Below are 21,869 nucleotides of genomic sequence, written 5' to 3'. Positions count from 1 at the left end.
ATTTGGTGATCGTTAAGCCCCTCAAACTAGAGTTTTTCTGGTATTAACACAACCGGACAGAATTCAGTCTGTCCATTTATTTTTTGAATTTGAGGGCCTTAACGATCACCAAATTGGCTGAAATTTTACAGAGATATCTACACAATATTATCTAGATACTAGACGATGGAGATGAAGAAATTCGATCGAAAAGTGGTGTAAAAATAGAAATCCGCACCAAAACTTTGGTGCGGACGTCTGCACCTGATCATTATTGTGTGTGTATATATATATATATATAAAGTGTGAAACTTTTTGTTTTAATCTCGGCTATCCAGCCTCATTTAATGACAGATCCAATGATGTTGGTCTATCCCTCAATGCTGTTGTCTATGGAGGATCAGACAACACATCAGAATTAATATCAAAGAGGAGCCCCAAATAGTCAAATACTAGTGCTCTACGAGGAAGATAAGAATGAGGGACGATCAATAGTTATACTACCTTAATATAGGGACGATGATCAATACTACTTTCTAAACCCTAAGTTAGAAGAAAAGCTATTCGATAAGGATTCACGTTTAAATTGCTTGAATTTACTTGAATTTTTTTATTTTTTCTTTACTAAAGGGCTAGCTGGCACTGTTAAATACTTTGATTTTTTATATAACCATTAAATAAATTGAGTAAGGATGACGGGACTGCCTCAGACTATACTTAATCTAATGGTTATAATTATTCTTAGCAAATCTAAAAATTAAGTAGAGAAGCCGGTAAAATACCAAACGGGCCTCGAGTAACCACTCTCACTTTTGTTGGGCCTGACCCGGTTACCACTTCGATAAACGGGAAGCAAACGTTACCGTGACAGTGACTGATAACGAAGTTTAACTCAGCAAAAAAATAAAAAAATAAACCCAAAAATCCGAGCTTTTTCCGCAAGATACGAATTGACGCAAAAATCAAACCAACGAGTCCGCGAGTCGTTACCCGGTCCCGCCAATCGTCCCCTGACTCGGTCTCCGAACTCAGTCCCTACTCGCCGGTCCTCACTCTCTCTCCCCTACTCTCACCTCCTCACTCCGCCTCGAAATCTCCACTGAAACAATCTCACAAATCCTCCGCACTTCAAAATTTGAAACCTCCAACCAAAAATCACTGTAATTTCAAACACTATCTTACCGGAGACGCCAGATCCGCATGGCAGCGACGGCTCCGGCGCCGCCGTGGATCCCCGAAGACGACCTCCTCTTAAAGAACGCCATCGAGGTATATTCATCTCCTGCAATTCTCTCCGCTACGGCTTTCAATTTCGATTTTCCGATTCAGCTGTTGCAATTTGTGCTTTTGGATATAGTGATTTTGAATTTGTTGAATTCTGGATTTGCGTTTGTGAATTTTAACGATTGCAGGCAGGTGCTACTCTGGAAGCGCTTGCCAAAGGAGCGGTCCGATTCTCCCGCAAGTTCACGGTGCGGGAGTTACGGGAGCGGTGGCGCTCGCTGCTCTACGACGCTGACGTGGCGGCGGAAGCCTCTTCTCGGATGGTGGAGTTCGAGGCGTGTGGCTCCAACGTCGTGCCGTGCAAGTCGAATAGGTTCAGTAGTCAATCTAGGGGTTCGAAACGGAAAGGAGAGAGCATTAGGAAGCAGTATTATGCTTTGAAGAAGAGGCTGTGTGCTGATAGCAACTTTGGAAGTCTTAATGATTTCGATATTAATTTTCTTGGAGGGCAAGCTATTGGAAATCAGGGGACTTTGGATGCTAATTGTATGGTTGGAGGCGGCGTTGAGCCGGTTTTTAATGGCGATGGCGGGAGTGTGTTTCATGGAGGAGAGTGTGAGGCGCTTAAGAATCGTGGTGTGGATGGAGTTGAGAGGGAAGGTTGCGGTAATGAGTTTTTGGAACCGGTTCTTTTGGTGGCGACGAATGGATTGGGGGAGAATGCTTATATCCGGGATAATAGTGTTCATGAGGATTTATCTACTCGTGGGGTTAATGCAATGGATTATGGGAATTCGTTGGATACGGAAGATATAGGGGCGCATTTGTGGGATGTAGCTGCACCGGAAATGCCAGCGGAAGAGACATTGGTAGTTGCTAATGATGTGGATGTCGATGGGGATACTATGGACATAATGGACTCGTCTCAATATGAAGTTGGCCATAATGAGGCAATGTTGGTTGATGGAGAAGGGTGCGATGCACTGAATAGGGCTGCAGCTATATCGGGAGGTGATTATGGAGATATGGCAGATTCTCTTTTTAATGATGAGGTCAATTCGATTTTGTTGAGTTCTCCCAAAGATGTTCATGACGATGATGTGCCTGAATTCTGTGAACCTGGAATGTTGGTGTCAGCCTCATTTGAGATTGTTTCAAATGATTTGCATACTGCTGAGATGGCTGTTTCTGTTGAACCATCTCAGACTGGTCACGATGATCTGCGAGATATTTTTTGTTCAGACGCCAATATGCCATCATCATCTACATCAATACCATTGAATCCTACCGAGATGACTGTTGCTCCCATGGTGCATGACGCTCCTGAGATGGCTGTTGCACCAGAGGTTCCAGAAGAGATGGTTTGTTCGTTGAATACTGAGGATCTTGACATTCCTTGCAATGATGATATCGTGTTTTTTACTGCAATTGTCCATACTGCCCTGCAACCGAGCTCTAACGAAGCTAGTAATTTGGGTACTGACCAAAGAAAATGTGATCAACATATAAAAACATTGGAGACAAAAGAAGATCCTGCACAACCTTTTAGAAAAGAAAGTCCAAACCCTACCCATGATAAAAATGACCTGGCTGCCGCAAGCCAATGCAGATTAGCAGATGCAACTCTCAACTGTATCACAAAGGGATTGCTAAACGAAGAGGTTTTGATTTTTACTTGAGATCACTTCATACTGTGGATATATCATATATTGGTACTAAATCTGATTGTTGCAAACAGGAAATTAATGTTCCAGGTATAGTCGCAGAACTTGCATCTTTAACTGTAGAGCCAGGTTCTTATAATGTGGCTTTTCCAGAACCGCAAACCAACCCCACCGCACTAGATTGTGAAGAATCTGAGGAAGAATCTGATGACGATGTTGATGATGATGAAGAGGATACTGACATACCGTATTACTCTGATATCGAAACAATGGTAGGTTTTACAGATTTTTGCAGTTTGTCTTTTTTCTTTTTTTTCTTTTATATATGCTACTTGGTTCGTTTCTAGGTTCTGCCTTCTACAACTTACATATGTTATATTACAGATACTTGAGATGGATTTATGTCCAGCTGATGAGGAGTCAGATATCAGTAGACGAGGTAACTACTATAAATTGGGTACCAGTATCCAGTTATCCTCTACTCTATTTATAAATATGTAATTGTAAAGAAGAAAGTTAATGCTGTTAAGAAGTTAAGGTTCTTTAGGTAGCCCATTATTTTGAATTTAAAGAATTGTGATGTCTCTGTTAGATAAATCCTTTGTGCATTATGCTGTGGCTTATGACTTGAATAGTTGAATATAAAATTATAAAGAGGTATATCAGTTCACTCTTATGTATTGGTTGAATGTTATTGAGAGTGAATATTAGTTTTTGGTTTTACTAAAAATAATCTGTCATATTTCCAGTCTTAAAGTATCAACATGAGGATGCTAAAAGAAACATTATAAGGTTGGAACAGTGTGCACAATCCTCCATGCGAAGAGCGCTTACATCTAAAGGCACACTTGCGGTATTGTATGATCACCATGTAAAGCATTATATCAAGAAAACTGAGGTATGTTTTTTCAAATATGATGTTTTGGTACATACTTGCATATGTCTGTTGCAAACCTTAGCAACCCCTTTTCACTTTGTAGGTGATAATAGGCAGAACAACAGAAGATAATCAAGTTGATATTGATTTGGGAGATAACAAAGTATCTAGACGGCAGGTGAGACTTGTTTTGTTTTCCTAATACTAGCATTTTTATGAACTACATTTTTAATAGTCAGCTTATATGAATCTGATTACTAGGTCATGGATATGTGGATCACGTTGTAGAACGGGTTTGAGATATCTGTTAAGCAGATTCCCGAACTTTGAACATGTGACATTAAATTAAGAAGGGATATTGCAGGCTGAGGGGGCTTAGTTTATAGAAAAGAGTCCGATTTGTATAAACTGTTTATGTCCTTGAACTCTTAAAGCCTTGATTTTCCTCCAAATTATGAAGGATGAGACTTGGATCTTTATTTCCATACATCTGATTGCATTGTTAGAACAAAGAAGTATTGACCAGTTCTTCCATTATTAAATACCTTTCAAGGCTTTATGTGACCATTTTAATTGTTCTCTAGGCTCTTATAAAGATGGATGCAGACGGTTCTTTCTCCTTGAAGAATCTTGGCAAGAGTTCAATTTTCTTGAATGGCAGAGAAATAGCTACTGGAAAGATTTTAAATTTTGCTTCGAGTAATTTGATCGAGGTAATATTTAGCTCCAGACCTTTTAGATCTTTTTGTCAACCTTCAAATATTCGTTTTTCGTTCTATGCTGTCTCAAGCATGCTCCTTCGTCTTGGTTCAAGTCTTTTTTGTCTTCCTTCTTAATTTTGTCATTCTCTTTCATATGCTACCCAATGTTGTTCAAGCTTTTTCGATCATATGCTTACTTTTATCAATCTAGTATACTCATCATTAGTTTACAGTGCTTGCTGTGTTCTTAGGTTGTGATAACTAATTTATTGTATTGTAAATTACAATGTGCAGATTAGGGAGATGGCATTTGTTTTTGAGATTAACCACATATCTGTGAAGCAGTATCTGGCAAAAATTGCCACGAAAAGTGAGGGACACGCCAATTTGGAATTGGCACCTGAGGGGGTTTCATAGTGGAGAAATGCCATGACAAGGTGCCTTTCCTATATTCTAATTTTTTAACATTGGAATCTAATTGGTCTGTTGTAGTTAGAGGATCCTCACTCTTCCCTATTAGAGAATGTATAGGCATTTTTGTAGTTTTACATTAATTCATACACTGATCCTTTACTGAAGCAGGAAAAGGATGTACTAGGAAAAAAAGTAAAAAAGAAGAAATAACAAGTTAATGATTTGTAGCAGTAAATACCAGCTCTGTGTTATATCTATTCATCTTTTCTTTCTCATATAAACATCTTAGTGCCTCTTTTTGATTCCAAAAGATATTCCCCCTGAGTGAGTGAGTGGTTGTTAGAACTTGGGAATACCCAATACGAATCTGCATTCTGGAAATTGGGTGGCTTTAGGTAAAAGCTTGCTGTGTTTTCAAGTATGGGGAACTACTTAGCTATAATAATAGTGCTTAATGCAACCGCTGATTTGACATTTGTGATGTTGGTTGCTTCAAATCGCCCACCAACTAGAGCCTTCTCTATATAACAACTGCTTCGAAGGAGAATCGATTCCATGAGCTGGTTATTTGATTCCAATGGCTAACCACTCAATTTTTTTTCATTCTTTGTTTCTCGTTATAATTAGTTTCATAGTGCCTATGATTATTGGTTTTTTCATTAGAGTCGCACTCATAGAGGGGTGCTCAAAGAGTCAATGGACCTGCTCCTATGACTAGGGGTAGTAAGGCTGATTCAAGCTGCTGGTCAAGCTAATATTGCAAGGGAGCTATACCAACCTCCTCATCCATATGAAGTGGATCAATTAGAGTTCCCAAGACCAGAGCATAGGGTCTTTCCCTATGACTTATCCAAAGCTGCACAAATTTTTGATGAACTTATCGCCTTTTGCCATATAGATATAGTAAAGTGGTCATTTTGAGTGGCTTATGGAGCAATCAAGGTAAAGGAACCAATTCGCTTTTGTTCCTCATGCAAGGATTTTTCGTATCTTAGTTCCGAAGAATGAGTTTGGTCCTTTTCTTTTTCCTTGATTCATTCCCAAATGACCGCCAAATTCCATTGGTAAGTTAAAATTTAGGAGTAGAACTTCTTGGGGTAGAAACCAAGTCAAGGATGATAATCGGGGCATTGGTAAACCCAATTATGTGCATTGGGATGAAGCACCATCCCTAATATGGAGAAACTACAAAACCCAGCACCGTACAATGTAGTTCAATAATCACTTTTGCTTAAACTGTAGGCCTAAACTGTAAGAAAGTTAGAGAGTAGCCATGAAATCGAAACTATGACTGTAAATGCGACTTGAAAATATAGTCCTAAATGCTTGAACGTTTTACCCCAATCACAATCACAATTATGATCATCTTCAATCCAAAGACAGCTCAACACCCAGGCAAGTATAATAATAGTTTAAGCTACTATCCAGAAAGAAAAGGATTGTTTAAGCTGACCAACACACACGTCACTATATCATCGACCAAGGTGTCGCCACCATATCCAACACTATATAGCTTTCTCTAGCCAGAAACAGCCTCCTCCCCTCTCTCTCTCTCTCTCAAAATATTTAAACAGTGACTTCACTGAGGAAGAAGCCTCTCTCACTGACAAGTGCCCGTGAATCCACTTATCGCAACCCTTGTCTTACCCAAAACCAAAAACAAAAGAAACACTTTCCCTAAGCTCAAAGCCACTCCCTTTATACGATACCCCCATTCTCATTTCCACCAAAACCAACGGCGGCGATCATCCCCACTCTTCCTCCAACCCCTTATCTCCAGCCACCCAAGTTCCACATTCACTGAAACACTCTGAAGACCCAAAATGGGAGTTCTTGTTCTGCTATTCACAGTCTCAAGTCTGCTCCTTCTAGCAGAATCCAAGACTTTCTGGGGAGACACCCAAGTTCTGAAGCAGCTGAAGAACACACTAGACCCCAACTCAGTTGCTCAAGGCTCCTGCATTAGCTCATGGGACTTCAAACTCGACCCCTGCGACTCTCTCTTCAGCGACAAGTTCACTTGCGGCTTCCGTTGTGACCTAATCGACGACTCCGGTGTGAGCCGAGTCACCGAGATCGGCCTAGACCAAGCTGGTTACTCCGGTTCATCCCTCTCCTCCCTCACCTGGAACCTCCCTTACTTGGAAACTCTCGACCTCTCTGGTAACTTCTTCTCTGGTCCCCTCCCCGAGTCCTTATCCAACCTCACTCGCCTCCGTCGACTCATCCTCTCCGGAAACTCATTCTCCGGTCATATACCCACTTCATTTGGGTCTCTTTCTAATCTAGAAGAGCTTTTCCTCGACAACAATAAACTCCAAGGCTCGATCCCTCCCAGTTTCAACAACCTGGTCAGCTTGAACCGGCTGGAAGTCCAAGCCAACACTCTCAGCGGCGAGCTTCCAAACCTCAGCTCACTCACAAGCCTCTACTACTTAGACGCCAGCAACAACGCTATCACCGGTCAAGTTCCGGCTACATTACCGTCCTCGTTGATCCAAATCTCCATGCGAAACAACAGCCTCGTCGGAACAGTCCCGGAAACGATCCAACAATTAGGGTCTCTACAAGTCCTTGACCTGAGTCACAACCAACTCGGTGACTCAATCCCGGCACACCTCTTCTCCCACCCATCTCTCCAGCAGCTCACTCTCTCCTTCAACCACTTCACCTCCCTCCAAACCTCAACCGGAGTCCAAAGCCAGCTCATCGCCGTCGACCTCAGCAACAACAACTTACAAGGTTTCTTACCATTCTTCATGGCCCTAATGCCAAAGCTCTCCGCTTTGTCCCTCGAAAACAATAAGTTCACTGGAATGATCCCAACCCAGTACGCCTTCAAAGTCGCCGTACCCGGCACCGGAGTCTCGCCGTTCGTCCGGCTTCTCCTCGGCGGCAACTACCTCTTCGGACCCTTACCCGGTCCTTTACTTAGTATGAAACCCGGTTCGGCAAATGTAGGTCTAGGCAATAACTGCCTGTACAGATGTCCGAGGGTTTTCTTCTTTTGCCAAGGTGGTGACCAAAAATCGTTATCCGAGTGTAGAAGCTTCGTCCCTGTAATCCCCTGAATCGATGGACGTTATTCATGTCTGTAACATTATGAATTTTTATGACATATATATTCAATAACAAAATTTGATTATTTTGTTGTTCTCTTCTGCTGGATTCGATTTGTACTGGGTAAGGAAATCTGAGTTGAATGCTGTAATAAAAACTGAAGGGAAGCGTGGTCCTTGTCTGGTGGTAAAAACACAGTACAGTAGTACAGTGACGAAAGAGACAGAGAAGACAATGAGGTTCTGGTTGATATTATTTTAGTGATGGTGGTTCTGACAAGAGGAACGTTAAGGCCCACGTGGAATTATATGGGAGAGGACCCAGTTCCGAGGCGTGACTCTGAGAGATCATCATCGTCTTGCTTCTGTAAAGCACTAACTACTGGGTTTTACTATAAAGAGGTAAAAAGGCTGAGAGAGTTGCAGAGATTCCTGGTTCTGCTTGTTTCTTTATCTGAGGTAAAGTGAGGGATGAAAATGTCTGTTTTGACTGTGTTGAGAGTATTTACCAAAGGAAAAACATGTGAAACTATAAACCCTTCTCCCTCTTGCACACATTGTTGTGTTTGAGGTTTGTGCAATGGAATTATTGTGTGCATTTGCACATTGAATTGGCAGAGTTAATGAGCTGCAAGTGAATTTCTCATGACCAACCTATCATATCAGTTCTAGTCGTCTTCAATATTTATATGCTAGGGAACTGAAGAACTTGATTCTACTTTTCAATTCAGTTTTGTTTTCTTAAATGAATTGGAATAACTGCAAATCAGTGAGATAGTGGAAGAAAACTAATTTAAATGTTTATTTAAATCTTAAGTGATTAATCTAGAAGTTAGTCTAAGTCACGGATTTGAATCAAATATATCTTGATTTGTTTCGTATGTGCCTACATGTTTAATTTTGGTTAGGAAAAACATTGATGTATGACGAATTAAGGATCGAGGTTGTTATGTTTTCCTTTAAAACATATATTTTTAAGTGAAAAATCAATTATCAACCTAAAGTGAGTAGCAAAGATCATAAAGGAACCACAAATAATGTTGTTCGTGTATTCTTCTTCAGTTCTTTGTTATTGTCTTAGTTATAAAAAAAAAAAAAAAGTGTCTTAAGTAATTTACTTTTTAATAGGGTGGTTAAGTTACTCTAAAGTTGCGATTATTATTTATAGATTCAAAATGAAGTTATTGTACATTTTATTAAACTTGGATGATGAAATACATTTTGCGCTCAAAAAAGTATTAATGAAAAGTGAATATCAACTATTTTGTACAGTTTCATTGTTTAAACAAAAACTTAAAAACATACCATAATACTGTCAGTATTCATAATTTACAAATGCAATCTCAAAGTAACTAGAAAATTGGTATACATTTCTTACCCTGTTTTCTTTTTGTTGAAATGACATTTCTTACCCTGTTTAGTCTATGTAATTATTAAGTTTTATGATGGATGATACTAATAGCTAGCTATTTAGTTTACCATTTCCCATCATTTGAGATAACTAACTCAGTTAGTTTGCTTTGTATACTATTAATACCATGCAAAGGTGAATCAATCTATTTACGAAATTGAATTATGTAATTTACTGTGACTATGTTTCAACCAAGTTGAGGAAAGTATTGATCTAGTGATCTACCATGTTTAGCATCGACTAATTGTTAATTTGTTATGAACTAATAGTATCACAGTCAAGAAGGAAGCGTAAGCTTCTCGATGGCGCGTGCAGTCCCTATTCTCAAATTTTTGTTATATATTCAAACACAGATATGACAAAGTTTGGAGCTTTACACCACTCTTTTCAGTTAGCTCGCTATCTCAAAAATGGAAATTTCCATTCATAGCAAAACCTTCCTGCTTTCCTTTTTCTTCATTCTCTCACAGCCCCTCTCCTTTCTTGTCTCCCAAGCATGCCATTCAGTAGACAGACAAGCCCTTCTCCATTTCAAGCACAACATCATTTCCGACCCTTCAAAACTTCTCCATTCATGGTCACCTTCCTCCGACTGCTGCTCCGCCTGGGAAGGCGTCGGATGTGACTCCTCCTCCGGCAGAGTTGTCAAACTCTCCCGTCCCGGACTTAGTGGAGACAATGACTTCATCCTCGATACGTACATGTCCGGTACTCTATCCCCATTTCTTGGTAACTTATCCTCTCTTCAGCTTCTTGACCTCAGCAACCTAAAGAACTTGAAGGGTCCAATACCACCAGAGTTTGGGAAGCTATCCAACCTCACTCATATGTTTCTTGATACAAACAAGCTCACAGGCTCTATACCATGGACGTTTCAATATCTTTTTCTACTGGAGAAGCTTTATCTTGGTAACAATGATATGTCTGGTTCTGTTCCCAACTCTGTTTTTGAAGCTGTAAGTTCACTTTTGGAACTAGGCCTATCAGGAAATAGATTATCTGGGCCAATCCCAAACTCAATTGGGAATCTGGTGCTGCTTACTAAGCTTGAACTCCAAGGAAACAAATTCTCTGGTACAATTCCTACTAGTATTGGCAAGCTGAAGAGCCTAACCTATCTTGATTTGTCACAAAATCGGATAAGTGGAGGACTATCTCAATCCATAGGTGGACTGTCCGAGCTAGTCTTGCTCTATCTCAATCATAACAAGATCACTGGAGCAATTCCTTCTTCAATATCCGGGCTTACTTCTCTCCGATTCTGTCAGTTATCCGAAAACAAGCTTACAGGCACTTTGCCTGCATCACTAGGCCAGCTCCCAAAGATAGAGAGGCTCATTTTCGAAAACAACAGACTGTCAGGAAAACTACCAGCAACCATTGGCCATCTCACAACTCTTACTGACATTTTCTTCGCAAACAACCACTTTTCAGGCAAGATTCCTTCAAGTTTTGGCAATTTGCACAACTTACAAACACTAGATTTGTCGAAAAATCGACTTTCGGGTCAAATTCCTCCTCAGCTAGCAAAACTACAGATGCTGCAAACTCTGGACCTTTCATCCAACCCTTTGAGGTTGCTTAGCATACCAAGCTGGTTCTCAAAGTTGAAGCTTTTTCGCCTACTGTTGGCAAAAACTGGTCTTAAAGGGCAGCTTCCAGTGTGGTTATCTTCATCATCTATTTCCATTCTTGATTTATCAGGCAATGCCTTGGCAGGAAAGCTGCCTCATTGGATTGGCAACATGACAAACCTTTCATTTCTCAACTTATCAAACAATGCCTTTCATTCCTCAATCCCAGCTGAATTCAAAAACCTGTCACTTCTTATGGATCTTGATCTACACTCCAACAAGTTCTCTGGTCTATTGGATGCAATACTTTCGAAACAATCCCAAGATCCACTCGGCCAATTCAATTCCATTGATCTTTCTAACAACATGTTCACCGGCCCCATTGATGAGCACATTGGAGAGGAACCATCTATGGCCTCGATCAAGAGCCTAATTCTTTCAAGTAACAAGTTGACTGGCACCATCCCAAAGCAGGTGCTGGATTTGAAGGATCTTCAAGAACTTAATTTGTCGAAAAATCAACTGCATGGGGTAATCCCTCCTCACAAAGCTAGTTTCCCTGCTTCTGCTTTCATGGATAATCCTGGTCTGTGTGGAGCTCCACTTCCTCCTTGTAATCACTCTTAGCATTTTCCAATTAAATTTCGATTTGTTAGAGTTTAGTCTTGAAAATTCCATGAAGGCTTAATGGTCATTGTATCATTTGGAATGTATACAAAGTTTGCAAAACTTACAAAGCATTGAAATTCCAAAGCTGCAAACGTATTCTAAAATTTTAATACTCTGAAGCTGCAAACGTATTTTAAAATTTTAATACTCTGAAGCACTATAAAACTTTAATACTCTGAGACACTATAAAACCGCGACTCAATGGAGGCAAAACCGCAAAATTGGACAAACGGCTATTTGCTAAGCCAGGCATGTGAGGGAAGCAGGTATTATCTACACTAACATTAAACAATGTCCATTTCCATACCTGCTGAGGAGGAAAGCTTATAATAATGTCATTATTCTTATTGATATTGTTGGATCACCCGGAAATTACTATGACAGTATGACTAACTGGTATCTCTTCAACCAAAGCATGTCTTGAATATTAATCCACATATATAGTTGAGCGTTTTGGGGTCTTGTGTTTGGTTTATGCTCACTGCCTACGATTCTGAAGAGAAAAAATAGAATATACACCATACTAACGGCTAGCTACATATCTCATTCAGTGAATTAAGGAATAATATTCTGATGAGACTCATGAGAGAAGCTGAGATATACAGACCCAAAAGAACAGAGAAGGAGACTTCAAGAGTTGTGTGCTCAAAACAAAATTTGCTTTATACTTTATTTGTGAAGAAGATCAGCAACGCAGCACCAGTGGTCTAGTGGTAGAATAGTACCCTGCCACGGTACAGACCCGGGTTCGATTCCCGGCTGGTGCATCCCATTTTTTTTTCTTTCTATTTTCTAATTTAGTTTTTTCTTTGTTTATTGTCATGACTCACTATTTTTGACAAAATTCAAGTGGACAGATCATGATGAAATGTTCTGGAATTTGGATAGTGCTCCATCATCACAGGGATATTTTTTTGGGGTCAATTGATTCAATATTGGGTGCTATATATTATTGACCTAATATAATTGATGCTGAAATCTGGACAATATAGTATCTGCCTAACTTCTACCACAATTACCAGATTATGATGGCAACAAATTGTGGGTCACTTATATTCCAAGTTAACTAGTACCCTTTCCGCCACCAATTGTCCACTCTTTCCAGTCAAGGACTCGAGGCCATGATCAGTACATGCATGAATGAAGTCATTTGGAGGATTCTGCATTACCCTGGTTTTCAGGCTACTTCAGTATAACGTAGCCTTCTCAATTTGAATTTTTTCAGAAGAATATTATGCTTTCAATGCCTTGACATAGAGACACTTCGAAACTCAGCGGCCAAAATTTGAACAGATGAATTGGATTCATATGCATGAAGCTTTCTAAGTGTTTGGCCGGATGAGTTGTTAAATGTTAACGATTAGCGATGGAAAGGGAGCAAAGGACAAGTACGTTATCATGGCCAGTGGTACTAGCTGAAGCCTTTGGCACTGCAAAGTATATAATTTTGTTTTGGCTTTAGAAAAGTTTGCTGTATCTTGCATTCATGGTTTTGGCTTCTATCATCTCTAGCTAACAAGATCACATGTATGGAGCTAGAGGAAGGTGACTGATCGATGAGAAAAGAAGTAGTACATTAAAGGAAGGACCCTAGCTCCCCTTCATCTTGCTTTGGGTATCATTTTCTTCCTGCATGATATGTATGATGCCATATGAAGCAAGGCCTTACTTCGATCACTTTCTTAAAAGACAAAAGCTAGTGTCATCACAACAATGGAACAAAATAATTTAACCAAAACCACAACGAGGAGTTTATAAGATACATATGATGATGCTCCAATAATTGCGCAAATAAGCTTAATCTATATCGCGTTACTCTTAAGAAGAGCTTTATCAAAATCAATGTAGTTTTGCTGTACATAGTCTCTCTAATGGGACTATACATATATAAACACTAAATTAGCTTACAGATTGGCAATGGCTATAACAAGTAATGCGCAGCTGCGCTACACAAAGAGGTTGAACAAAACTTGTACAGAAAGGACTGGATGCACTCCGTGAGCTTGGTCCTCTTCCTCATCATATCTTCGCCGTACAAACGCCATACATGTGAGCTTGATAGATCAGACTTATTACCAGAACAACTGCATCACGTGAATCCCCCTATATAGCTGCTTGTTTCTGCATTCTTCATCTTCGTTGGTTCTTTGTGTTCTCTTCTAATGATTCAGCAGTTCATTTTATCCCAAAATACAAAGAGGGTTATCTAGCTAGCTAGCTAGGTAATCGTTTCAGGTCATCTTGGACAAACCCAAAAGGCAATGAGATGCTTCGTTCTTGTTTTTAGCCAAACTCAAAAGTGATCCACACGCAAAATCTAACGATTTCAACGTGTCCAAAATCTTTGATCGACGTAGAGATATTTACCCAGAAGAATGAGGAACATGACACTTGCCGGCTAGCTTTCGTTGGCAAAGCTGTGCCTACGAATTTCTTTTGGATTTCCGACCTCATTTCGAGTGTTATTCGCGTATATACGAGGAGTCGAAATCAACATGTAGACACTCAAGATTTGAGATTTTAGACAATGCCGTTTTGAAACCGGTTGTCGCTCAAGATGCTTTACCTAAATTTCTTCGGACATGACTAGAGATAAATGCATGCATAACAGCATAAATGACCAAGCAAAAAAGTAAAACACCATAACAGCATAATGAAATCAATGTGAAGTTGTGTGTTCTTGTGTCAAAACCTCTATAGGTTTCTTCACTTTCTTTAAAGTTCTGACTCCCAACAACAAATTGGACTAACGCCTCTACCAAAACTTTGAACAGACCTTGTTTCCTATTAATTGAGCTGCCTCAATCCAAACTATGATGCAAGTAACCCCACCTCAGTAATCACAAATCAATAGACATGGTGCGCTTTTCACTCGGAAAATTATAGTGCAGACTTGCTTTTGCAGGATGGAGTGACTTGTGGGATTTGTTTTGATCAACTAGAAGTGGAAGGCTATTATTGCTGCTTTTCTCCTTCATTTTTAAGGGTGAGATGGCCCATACTCTAATTCCCCCAAATAGCATCAATTATGGGCTTTCATTCCTTCAAAGATGGAACTCTTTGAATGTTGGGCTATATCTTCCAACAATATAGTAGTGGAGTGGAACTAGAACTTCCTCCTTTCATTTTCATTTCTCTGACCTCAGAGAAAATATGCATATTCATATAGATATTTTCACCAAATTATGTGGTACCCCGAAGCTCTGATGAATGTTTTTCCATACTAGACAAGTTAACCTTTGTGAATTAACATTACAAGATGAAAACTTGTATAAAATCATTAATATTCCTACGAATTTACCGTTCTAACAACAATTTCGATAGACAAGTACATTAGATAAGTCCTTTTGTTTCCTCTCCGTCTAATTCTAGTAGATCAAAATGTTATCCTATGAATTAAAATATTTCAAATTGTCATAGTTCCAAGTATCAAAAGATTCGTATTATAATTTTCACCTCCGATTTTATTCCTTGCTATTAGTATTGCACCCAACAAACTGTTGTTCCGCTCTTATCGTGAGTCCGTGACCCCTAAATCTGTATCGTGTTCGCTCATACATATTATGTATAAGAAGCGTAACCCTCCTTTTTACCCTAAAAAGTACACAACATTTTACTTGTAATAGCCATCTTCTATTCACTTGAAGAAAGAAAGAAGAATGGAGTCATGGCAGTCGATATCAGAGCAGCTCAACATGTTACCCAACTTTGGACCAGCTGGAATCACAGGAAGCTTCACAATCATAGAAGCTGCATCCAAGGAAAGTCCACATACTCATCCAATACTGAATTGCCTAATGTCACTTTCAGTGTGCTTGATATATCACTTATCAGTGCAAACTTTTCTTATCACCAACATAATATCTACGATTTAATACTAAAATGGGATTCGTTACCTGAAATGTTTTACATGGCTTGCTGCTCTTGAAAACCACACAGGTTATGAATATCAAATTATTTTAAACTTCAGAACTGCAACTGCTTACTCTAGGATAGAACCAATGCCCTCATCCTTATCAAGAGAATGAGCCTCATCCTTATCACCCTCTTAATCCTCATTAAGATAGAAAGATATAGTGTACCAAATATTTCATTATCGAATTTTCTTGCGTTCCTTAAATCCTTAAGAAGATCTAGCATGGTTAAAAAAATAAGTAGGGTGGTAACTTTCTTATTTTGTTCTTTTGATTAGTGAGGCATACGGTGGTTATCGATCACATATTCAAACAACCGATATCAAACCGAATATGGTTCTAATTCGATACAGAAATAAGAAAATAAAGAAAACCGACATGTGCAACTTCCTCCATTAAGTTGTTTGTGATATAACTTAAACAATCGTTACATAGCTTTGACAAATGTCGCAACATTTTTCATACAAAACTCTAAACTTGGTACGATTGCACTAAATCTTAAACCCTAAACATTGATCGAACATTGCTCATTGCATTCATGAAGTGGGGTCTCTTACTCTGTTATGTTCTTGGGGAGGTTCCTCTTGTATTTCCGTCACATAAAACCATAACAAAAAACCCTATCAATGTCGAAGAAGAACAGACACAAACAACACCACAACAGACACCATCCATCCTCCCCCTTGGAAATTTCAAAAGATTCCGTACCTTCTGTTTGTTTCCCCCATTTTCACCTTCTCCCCCAACTCCGTACCGTCACAGACTCACTCTTTACACTCCAACCAGGAGGTCATTTCCGTAAATCCACATACGGCGCCACGTTCCATGACGGGTGGGCTCCGTTCGCCGAGGTGGGCCAATACCCTTTCGCGGCCCAGTATTTACTATTCCCGGTCTTCGGAGACATAACCATACCCCTCCTTTGAAAATTTTGATTTTTCAAAATTCAAAATTCCAAAAAAAAATTCAAAATTCAAAAAAGAAAGGAGAAATAATTGTGTGGGAGGAATTTATTGTATTGCTCAACGTCACCTGCCCAATAGTAACACTACACGTGAATGACACGACTTTGGGCGGCAGATAATGACTTTAGGCTCCGAGTCCGACCCACCCGAGTCACTCCAAAGCCGGCTCTCTCCTTGTTTTACCGCCTTAATAGTAAAAACCGTCAACTCTTTTGGATTCTCACGTACGTATTTGACTGTCCTATACAACACGCCAAATTACAAAGACACCCCTCTTCTCCAAATCTATTACAAAAATTTTGATTTAAAACTGGTAACACGTGCCACTGTGGCAGTGAGAGAATAGTAGGTTTGGTAGTGAGAGATTAACTGCGGGTAATAATTCACGCGATTGGGTAATGGAGTGAGCTCATAAGGGAGGGCCGGAGGGGGAATTATTTTACTTTCTAAATTGGTAAAAAGAAATCTGGGGCAGTGCTCCAGAGTGGGTCAGTAACTTTGAGTTTGGGCAAAGCTAAAAAGAGAGGGAAGCAGGGAATCATTTCGGTTCATGGAAGACAAAAGCTGATGTCATGTCGACCAGTGATTGGTCGGAGTTTGGCCTTTTCTTCTCGATCTGCCTTTGCTTCTAAGCCATGCATAATGTGCCTTTTTGTGGAAGATGATCATGGTGGAAGATATTGGGTTTTGGATTCGGGTTTGAACTGGTTCGTTCGTACGGGTTGTACCCGTTGGGGTTTGGAATGGGTTGAGACTTGAGAATTGTGGTTAGGTTTGGACGGGTGGTTTGCGCGCCATAATTATTTGAAGTGGTTATGATAGTAAGTTATGCTCTAAATTTTATAGTTTGTCTTGCTTTAAATTCGTAGAGTTTTGGTGGGAATTGTATGTACCAAGATGGAGAAAGTGTGTGCATATTCTTTGAAGATCACAAGAGAAAAGAATCTTTTGACATATGCTACTAAAGTTGCTACTAAAGTTACAATGTGGTCAGAGAAAAAACAGTGTGTTCTAAATTATCATATTTAATTATATTTTACTACTAGTCACAACGTTATAGAACATAGTAAGTTTTTTTAATCGTCTCACATTTTCGTTGTAGCCTTTAACTTTAAAAAAAAAAAACTGAATGATGCAATTAATTTTTTTTTTTAATCTAAGCGCTAGAAGATAGCCCTCACATCGTTACTATTACTGAAGTCGCATAATACAAGGGGGACATAAAATCTAAACCTTATAATGTAAGAACATCTAAAAACAACATCAGGAGACCCTACACAACCTATGCATTCAAGCAAAAACAAATTAGTAAATAGTGCATCATTGGCGACTCTATTTGCTTTGCATAAAAAATTGGCGACATAACGGAACACTAAAACTCATATAGAGTCATAAAAGACTATGTATATCTGCTTTCCTATTATGCAAAGATTTCACTCTATCCTAATGAGGATGCGACCATTGGACTAAGTAAAGAACTCACTGCCTTATTAGAGCAGTCATGACACTCAGCGTGCACTTGCCAAGACATAGTCCATGTCGCCCTATAGTACATGGGCTTATTAATTGTATAAAGCCACAAGAAAATAACCAACTAAAAAATAGTGAATTAAAAACAAAACTGAAATAATTAAAATTAAAATAGCCCAGGCTGGATCCAAAAATAGAGCCCAAGCCCAAGCTCTAAACCTAAGAGAATATGGTTGCTTTGCAGTCAGCCACCATCGTCCCAAACTTGCTACCGACGTAGCCGCCCTTACCATTGTGCCACATCCCCTTAGTCGGACCACCGATCTCCAGAGCTTGTCTGCCACATCGCTCCTCGAGGAGGCCACGAAATACATTGGGCTCAAGCCCCAATCAAAAACCACGGAACCAATCCGGATCGAAGCTTGGTTCGATCTGTGCCGCCAAGTCATCTTGATCTCATCTATGTCTGTTTGCCGTTAGGTCTGTGTAAGCCAGCCACTCCGCCGCCCAGCCCAGCAAGTGTTAGGAGAAGATTAGCCAATCGTCGCATTCCCCATCTCCTTAACCTCTCCTAACGTCATCGGAGACCCCAAATCCAGAGTGATTGAGGAGCCCGGTACCGCCTCTGCCGACACGAGGCAAACAAAGACCCGTCCGACAACGGAAGGGCTCTTTGTTGTATCAAGCGTGTGGAGCGCGTTCTCCAATTTGTATGCATCAAGTTTTTTATTGTGATTAGTTTATTAAATGATGCAATATTTAACCAATGACAAATTCTAACCTATACACCTTTAATAAATTTAAACAGCTGATCGATATAAGATCTACAAAACTTACGAAATGTAAACATGATATCTTCATTATTACGAGAATCGATTTTTTATATAGGTGTTTCAGTTTCATAAGATTCATATAAACGTGACTTACGATCCTGAAATCACCATACAACCTGCTTTCACAATTGAATTTTAACCGCATGTAAAAGAATTAACGCACATTCAACACTCATATCTGAAATTATCAAGCATAAATATCCGTATCTGGTTAAAATTAAAAAAGAAAATAAAAAATGATGACGCATAATCCGAGGGTTAATTCCGTAATTAAAGTATATAATCCCAAAAACCAAATGAGCGGGAGAGCAAGTGGAGAACAACCAAACCGAGCGGCGTTAAACGCGGCAAAGGCAAATCATGTAAATTAGTCAAAAGCGACGGGCCATTAGTAACTTCCCAAAGACGCAAAATACCAATAAAAGAAATACACACAAAGGTGGCCGTTTCCTAGGCCTTCACGACGAACCACACCCAATAGATTCCCATCTCTAAACCCCCCAAAAAAATAACCAAAATTACCAAAACAGGTCATGAACATAATTTCTATACAAATAGGTCCCCCCTGCCTCTGTGGATATGGTCCGCCCTGGCCTACCATGTACGTGTACGAAAATTCCAGTCAAGGCCAAGCAGGGGCAGTCCTCGTAATTTCAAAAAATAAAAAATAAAAAATAAAAAAATATATTTTAATTTATTTATGAGCCAGTACGGTTTAGTAGATTTTTATTAACGTACTGGGAGTGTAAATAGAGAGAGAGAGGGAAAGAGTAGGTGGAGATATAAAAAGGGTGTGTGAGATGTGGGGAAAAGAAAAGGTAAAAATAAAAAGAGAGAGAAAAAGAAACGGGCACCTTTTTAGTAATTAGGCACACCACCAGAGAGAAGAGAGCCCTAATTCAATGCTTTACCAAACTCACCACCCCTCCTTTTTATTCCAATTTCATCCTCATTCTTCAACCCCTTCTTCTTCACCCTCTTCTTCTTCTTCATCCGCTGTGACTGCTCTCTCTCCTCCTCTCCCACACTGTCCTCTTCAGGTAAATAAAGAGACTGTCTTTTCTTTTCTTTAGTTGAAAAGAGAAACGTTCTTGGTTTTGGGGGTTGTGGGTTTTCAGTTACAGAAATGAAAATGAAAATGAAAATGAAGGAAGGAACGTTTCTTATGTAATTCTTGGTTTGTGTTTTGGTTTTTAGGTTGAAAGAAGTGAGATGGAATGCGTTGCGTTGAAGACCAGTATCAGGACGGAGATGGCTGTCAAGGAGGCGGTTTTCGACGACTTGTTGTGGGGTTTGAACGCTCAGAACGGCGGCGTTCAGAATTGTGAGGACTTTTCCGTTGACGACCTTCTCGACTTTTCCAACGACGACGGCTTTGTGGAACAAGAAGAGCAAGAAGACGACAAAAAAGACTCTGTTTTGCCCAAGAAAGAAAGCACGGTGGAGGAAAAGGAAAATTCGACACCGTCTTCTTGTGTCTCTGAGAAAAATGAACTTGGGCCGGAGCCGGCCGAGCCCACAAGTGAACTCACCGTTCCGGTAGGCTTCTGTTGCAGCTTTTTTTTTGTTGTTGCTGAAATTGGTGTTTTTTTTTGTTCTTCCGGTTAATTGAACATGGTTGCTGTGTTTTTAAATTTCAGGCGGACGACTTGGAAAATCTCGAGTGGTTGTCTCATTTCGTGGAGGACTCGTTCTCGGGGTTCAACGCTTCTCTCCCCGCCGGGTTTATGGCCGTGAAACCCGAGAAAAGACCCGAACCGGAGGCTCTCAAGCCATGTTTCAAGACTCCGGTTCCGGCCAAGGCCAGAAGCAAGCGTACCCGGACCGGCGGCCGGGTCTGGTCTCTCGGGTCACCCTCCTTCACCGAGACAAGTTCAAGTTCAAGTTCGTCGTCGTCAACTTCCTCGTGTCCCTCAAGCCCATGGCTCATTTACAACCCCACACAAGGCCTTGGAGGGTTCGGTTCTTCAGTGGAGAAGCCTCAGAAGAAGCCGAAGAGACCGGCAACGACGGAGGGTGGTGGTTCTAGCCAGCCGCCTCGGCGGTGCAGCCACTGCGGAGTTCAGAAGACTCCGCAGTGGAGAACCGGGCCGAATGGAGCCAAGACACTGTGTAACGCCTGCGGGGTGCGTTACAAGTCGGGTCGGCTCGTGCCGGAATACCGACCCGCTTGTAGCCCGACTTTCTCGAGCGAGTTGCACTCCAACCACCACCGCAAGGTGATGGAGATACGCCGCAAGAAGGAGGGCCCGGCAGGCCCCGAGCCCGGTCTGATGACGACAGCAGCAGCGACTCTGGTTGTTCGCAGTTTTTGATTAGAGAAGGCTCAGGTTAATGTCAAGGTTAAAGGTTCAGACTTTAGTTTTAGCAAGTAGGAAGGAAGAGAGTGACATGGAAGTGAACCGGTTTAGAGTTGAACCCGGTTCTAACAGGCCCAGCTTAGTGTACATTTGTTTCTCATTATCTCTTTGCATGGTTGGTGCGGTAGGCGGTAGGATTGTAGGCAGTGTAACTGATTAGGCAGAACTTTTTTTTACTTGATATGTACTTTTTACCTTCTTTGCCTCTTTAATTTCTCAATTTGGTTAACTTCAGAATTCAGATTAATTGGTGCTTGTTTTGGTAATTTAGTTAGCTTTAGAGGGAAAGGAGGATTTGGTGGTCTGTCTAACTGGTTCTTCTGGGTGAGTGAGTTTGAAACCGTTCACCCTTTTTTTCTTACGGTGGCCGTTGGGAAGCATAAATGTTATGAACCGCGCGCCAAACGACATGGTTTCCTGTGGCGTATGATGCACGCTGTGTCGTGTCGAATCCTAACCATTCGAGGCCGGTGCCCCATTCGAGGCGATTGGACGGCGGAGGATGAAGGCCGGGAGATGCATTACCTGCAAATTCCGGGAGGAGGGTTTTGGGGCTCTTGGTTTTCTGGGTGTTGATGCTCTGGTTTTGGATGCATTGTAGTGTGGTGCTTGGAGGTATTAGTTGGTGGAGTGTGGTTGAAACAGATAAGGGGGTTTTGGTATAGTGAGGTTGTGACAGGGTTGAAAGCATGCATTGGCTTAGAAATTTGAATAATCAAATGGGGATAGGACACTTCACGAGCCATTAAAACAAC

General features: G+C 40.5%; 4 protein-coding genes and 1 non-coding gene across 5 annotated transcripts; all 5 read left to right on the top strand.

Annotated features, from left to right (window-relative positions):
* The first annotated feature begins 1,039 nt into the window (after window positions 1–1,039).
* LOC101308412 lies at window positions 1,040–5,053 on the top strand. Its single transcript, XM_004287795.1, has 9 exons — window positions 1,040–1,248; window positions 1,392–2,864; window positions 2,942–2,957; window positions 3,021–3,139; window positions 3,252–3,306; window positions 3,617–3,765; window positions 3,848–3,922; window positions 4,329–4,457; window positions 4,740–5,053. The coding sequence occupies exons 1-9, from the start codon at window positions 1,180–1,182 to the stop codon at window positions 4,860–4,862; spliced, it is 2,208 nt and encodes a 735-aa protein (XP_004287843.1). The 5' UTR covers window positions 1,040–1,179; the 3' UTR covers window positions 4,863–5,053.
* Window positions 5,054–6,682: 1,629 nt separating this feature from the next.
* Window positions 6,683–7,930, top strand: LOC101302401 (receptor-like protein kinase BRI1-like 3-like). The gene has a single exon (XM_004289054.1). It carries the CDS (start codon window positions 6,683–6,685, stop codon window positions 7,928–7,930), a length of 1,248 nt encoding a protein of 415 aa, XP_004289102.1.
* A 1,809-nt stretch (window positions 7,931–9,739) lies between these two features.
* LOC101302116 (LRR receptor-like serine/threonine-protein kinase GSO1-like) lies at window positions 9,740–11,530 on the top strand. The gene has a single exon (XM_004289053.1). It carries the CDS (start codon window positions 9,740–9,742, stop codon window positions 11,528–11,530), a length of 1,791 nt encoding a protein of 596 aa, XP_004289101.1.
* A 738-nt stretch (window positions 11,531–12,268) lies between these two features.
* TRNAG-GCC lies at window positions 12,269–12,339 on the top strand. The gene has a single exon. It is a non-coding gene; the product is annotated as a tRNA-Gly (tRNA).
* Window positions 12,340–19,733: 7,394 nt separating this feature from the next.
* Window positions 19,734–21,319, top strand: LOC101308121 (GATA transcription factor 5-like). The gene is made up of 3 exons (XM_004287794.1): window positions 19,734–19,794; window positions 19,952–20,293; window positions 20,395–21,319. The coding sequence occupies exons 2-3, from the start codon at window positions 19,967–19,969 to the stop codon at window positions 21,067–21,069; spliced, it is 1,002 nt and encodes a 333-aa protein (XP_004287842.1). The 5' UTR covers window positions 19,734–19,794; window positions 19,952–19,966; the 3' UTR covers window positions 21,070–21,319.
* Window positions 21,320–21,869: the final 550 nt, after the last annotated feature.

The sequence above is a fragment of the Fragaria vesca genome, linkage group LG1 (genome assembly GCF_000184155.1).
Source record: "Fragaria vesca subsp. vesca linkage group LG1, FraVesHawaii_1.0, whole genome shotgun sequence".
In the NCBI taxonomy this organism is placed as follows: Eukaryota; Viridiplantae; Streptophyta; class Magnoliopsida; order Rosales; family Rosaceae; genus Fragaria; species Fragaria vesca.
Note: the sequence above shows the minus strand (reverse complement) of the source record. Positions and strands in the feature narration are given on the sequence as shown.

Coding starts and splice junctions, on each gene's coding strand:
- LOC101308412 (XM_004287795.1), top strand. CDS start 1,180: ATGGCAGCGACGGCTCCGGCGCCGCCGTGGATCCCCGAAGACGACCTC. Junction 3,140..3,251: donor ACTCTGATATCGAAACAATG/GTAGGTTTTACA, acceptor GTTATATTACAG/ATACTTGAGATGGATTTATG. Junction 3,923..4,328: donor ACAAAGTATCTAGACGGCAG/GTGAGACTTGTT, acceptor ATTGTTCTCTAG/GCTCTTATAAAGATGGATGC.
- LOC101302401 (XM_004289054.1), top strand. CDS start 6,683: ATGGGAGTTCTTGTTCTGCTATTCACAGTCTCAAGTCTGCTCCTTCTA.
- LOC101302116 (XM_004289053.1), top strand. CDS start 9,740: ATGGAAATTTCCATTCATAGCAAAACCTTCCTGCTTTCCTTTTTCTTC.
- LOC101308121 (XM_004287794.1), top strand. CDS start 19,967: ATGGAATGCGTTGCGTTGAAGACCAGTATCAGGACGGAGATGGCTGTC. Junction 20,294..20,394: donor CAAGTGAACTCACCGTTCCG/GTAGGCTTCTGT, acceptor TTTAAATTTCAG/GCGGACGACTTGGAAAATCT.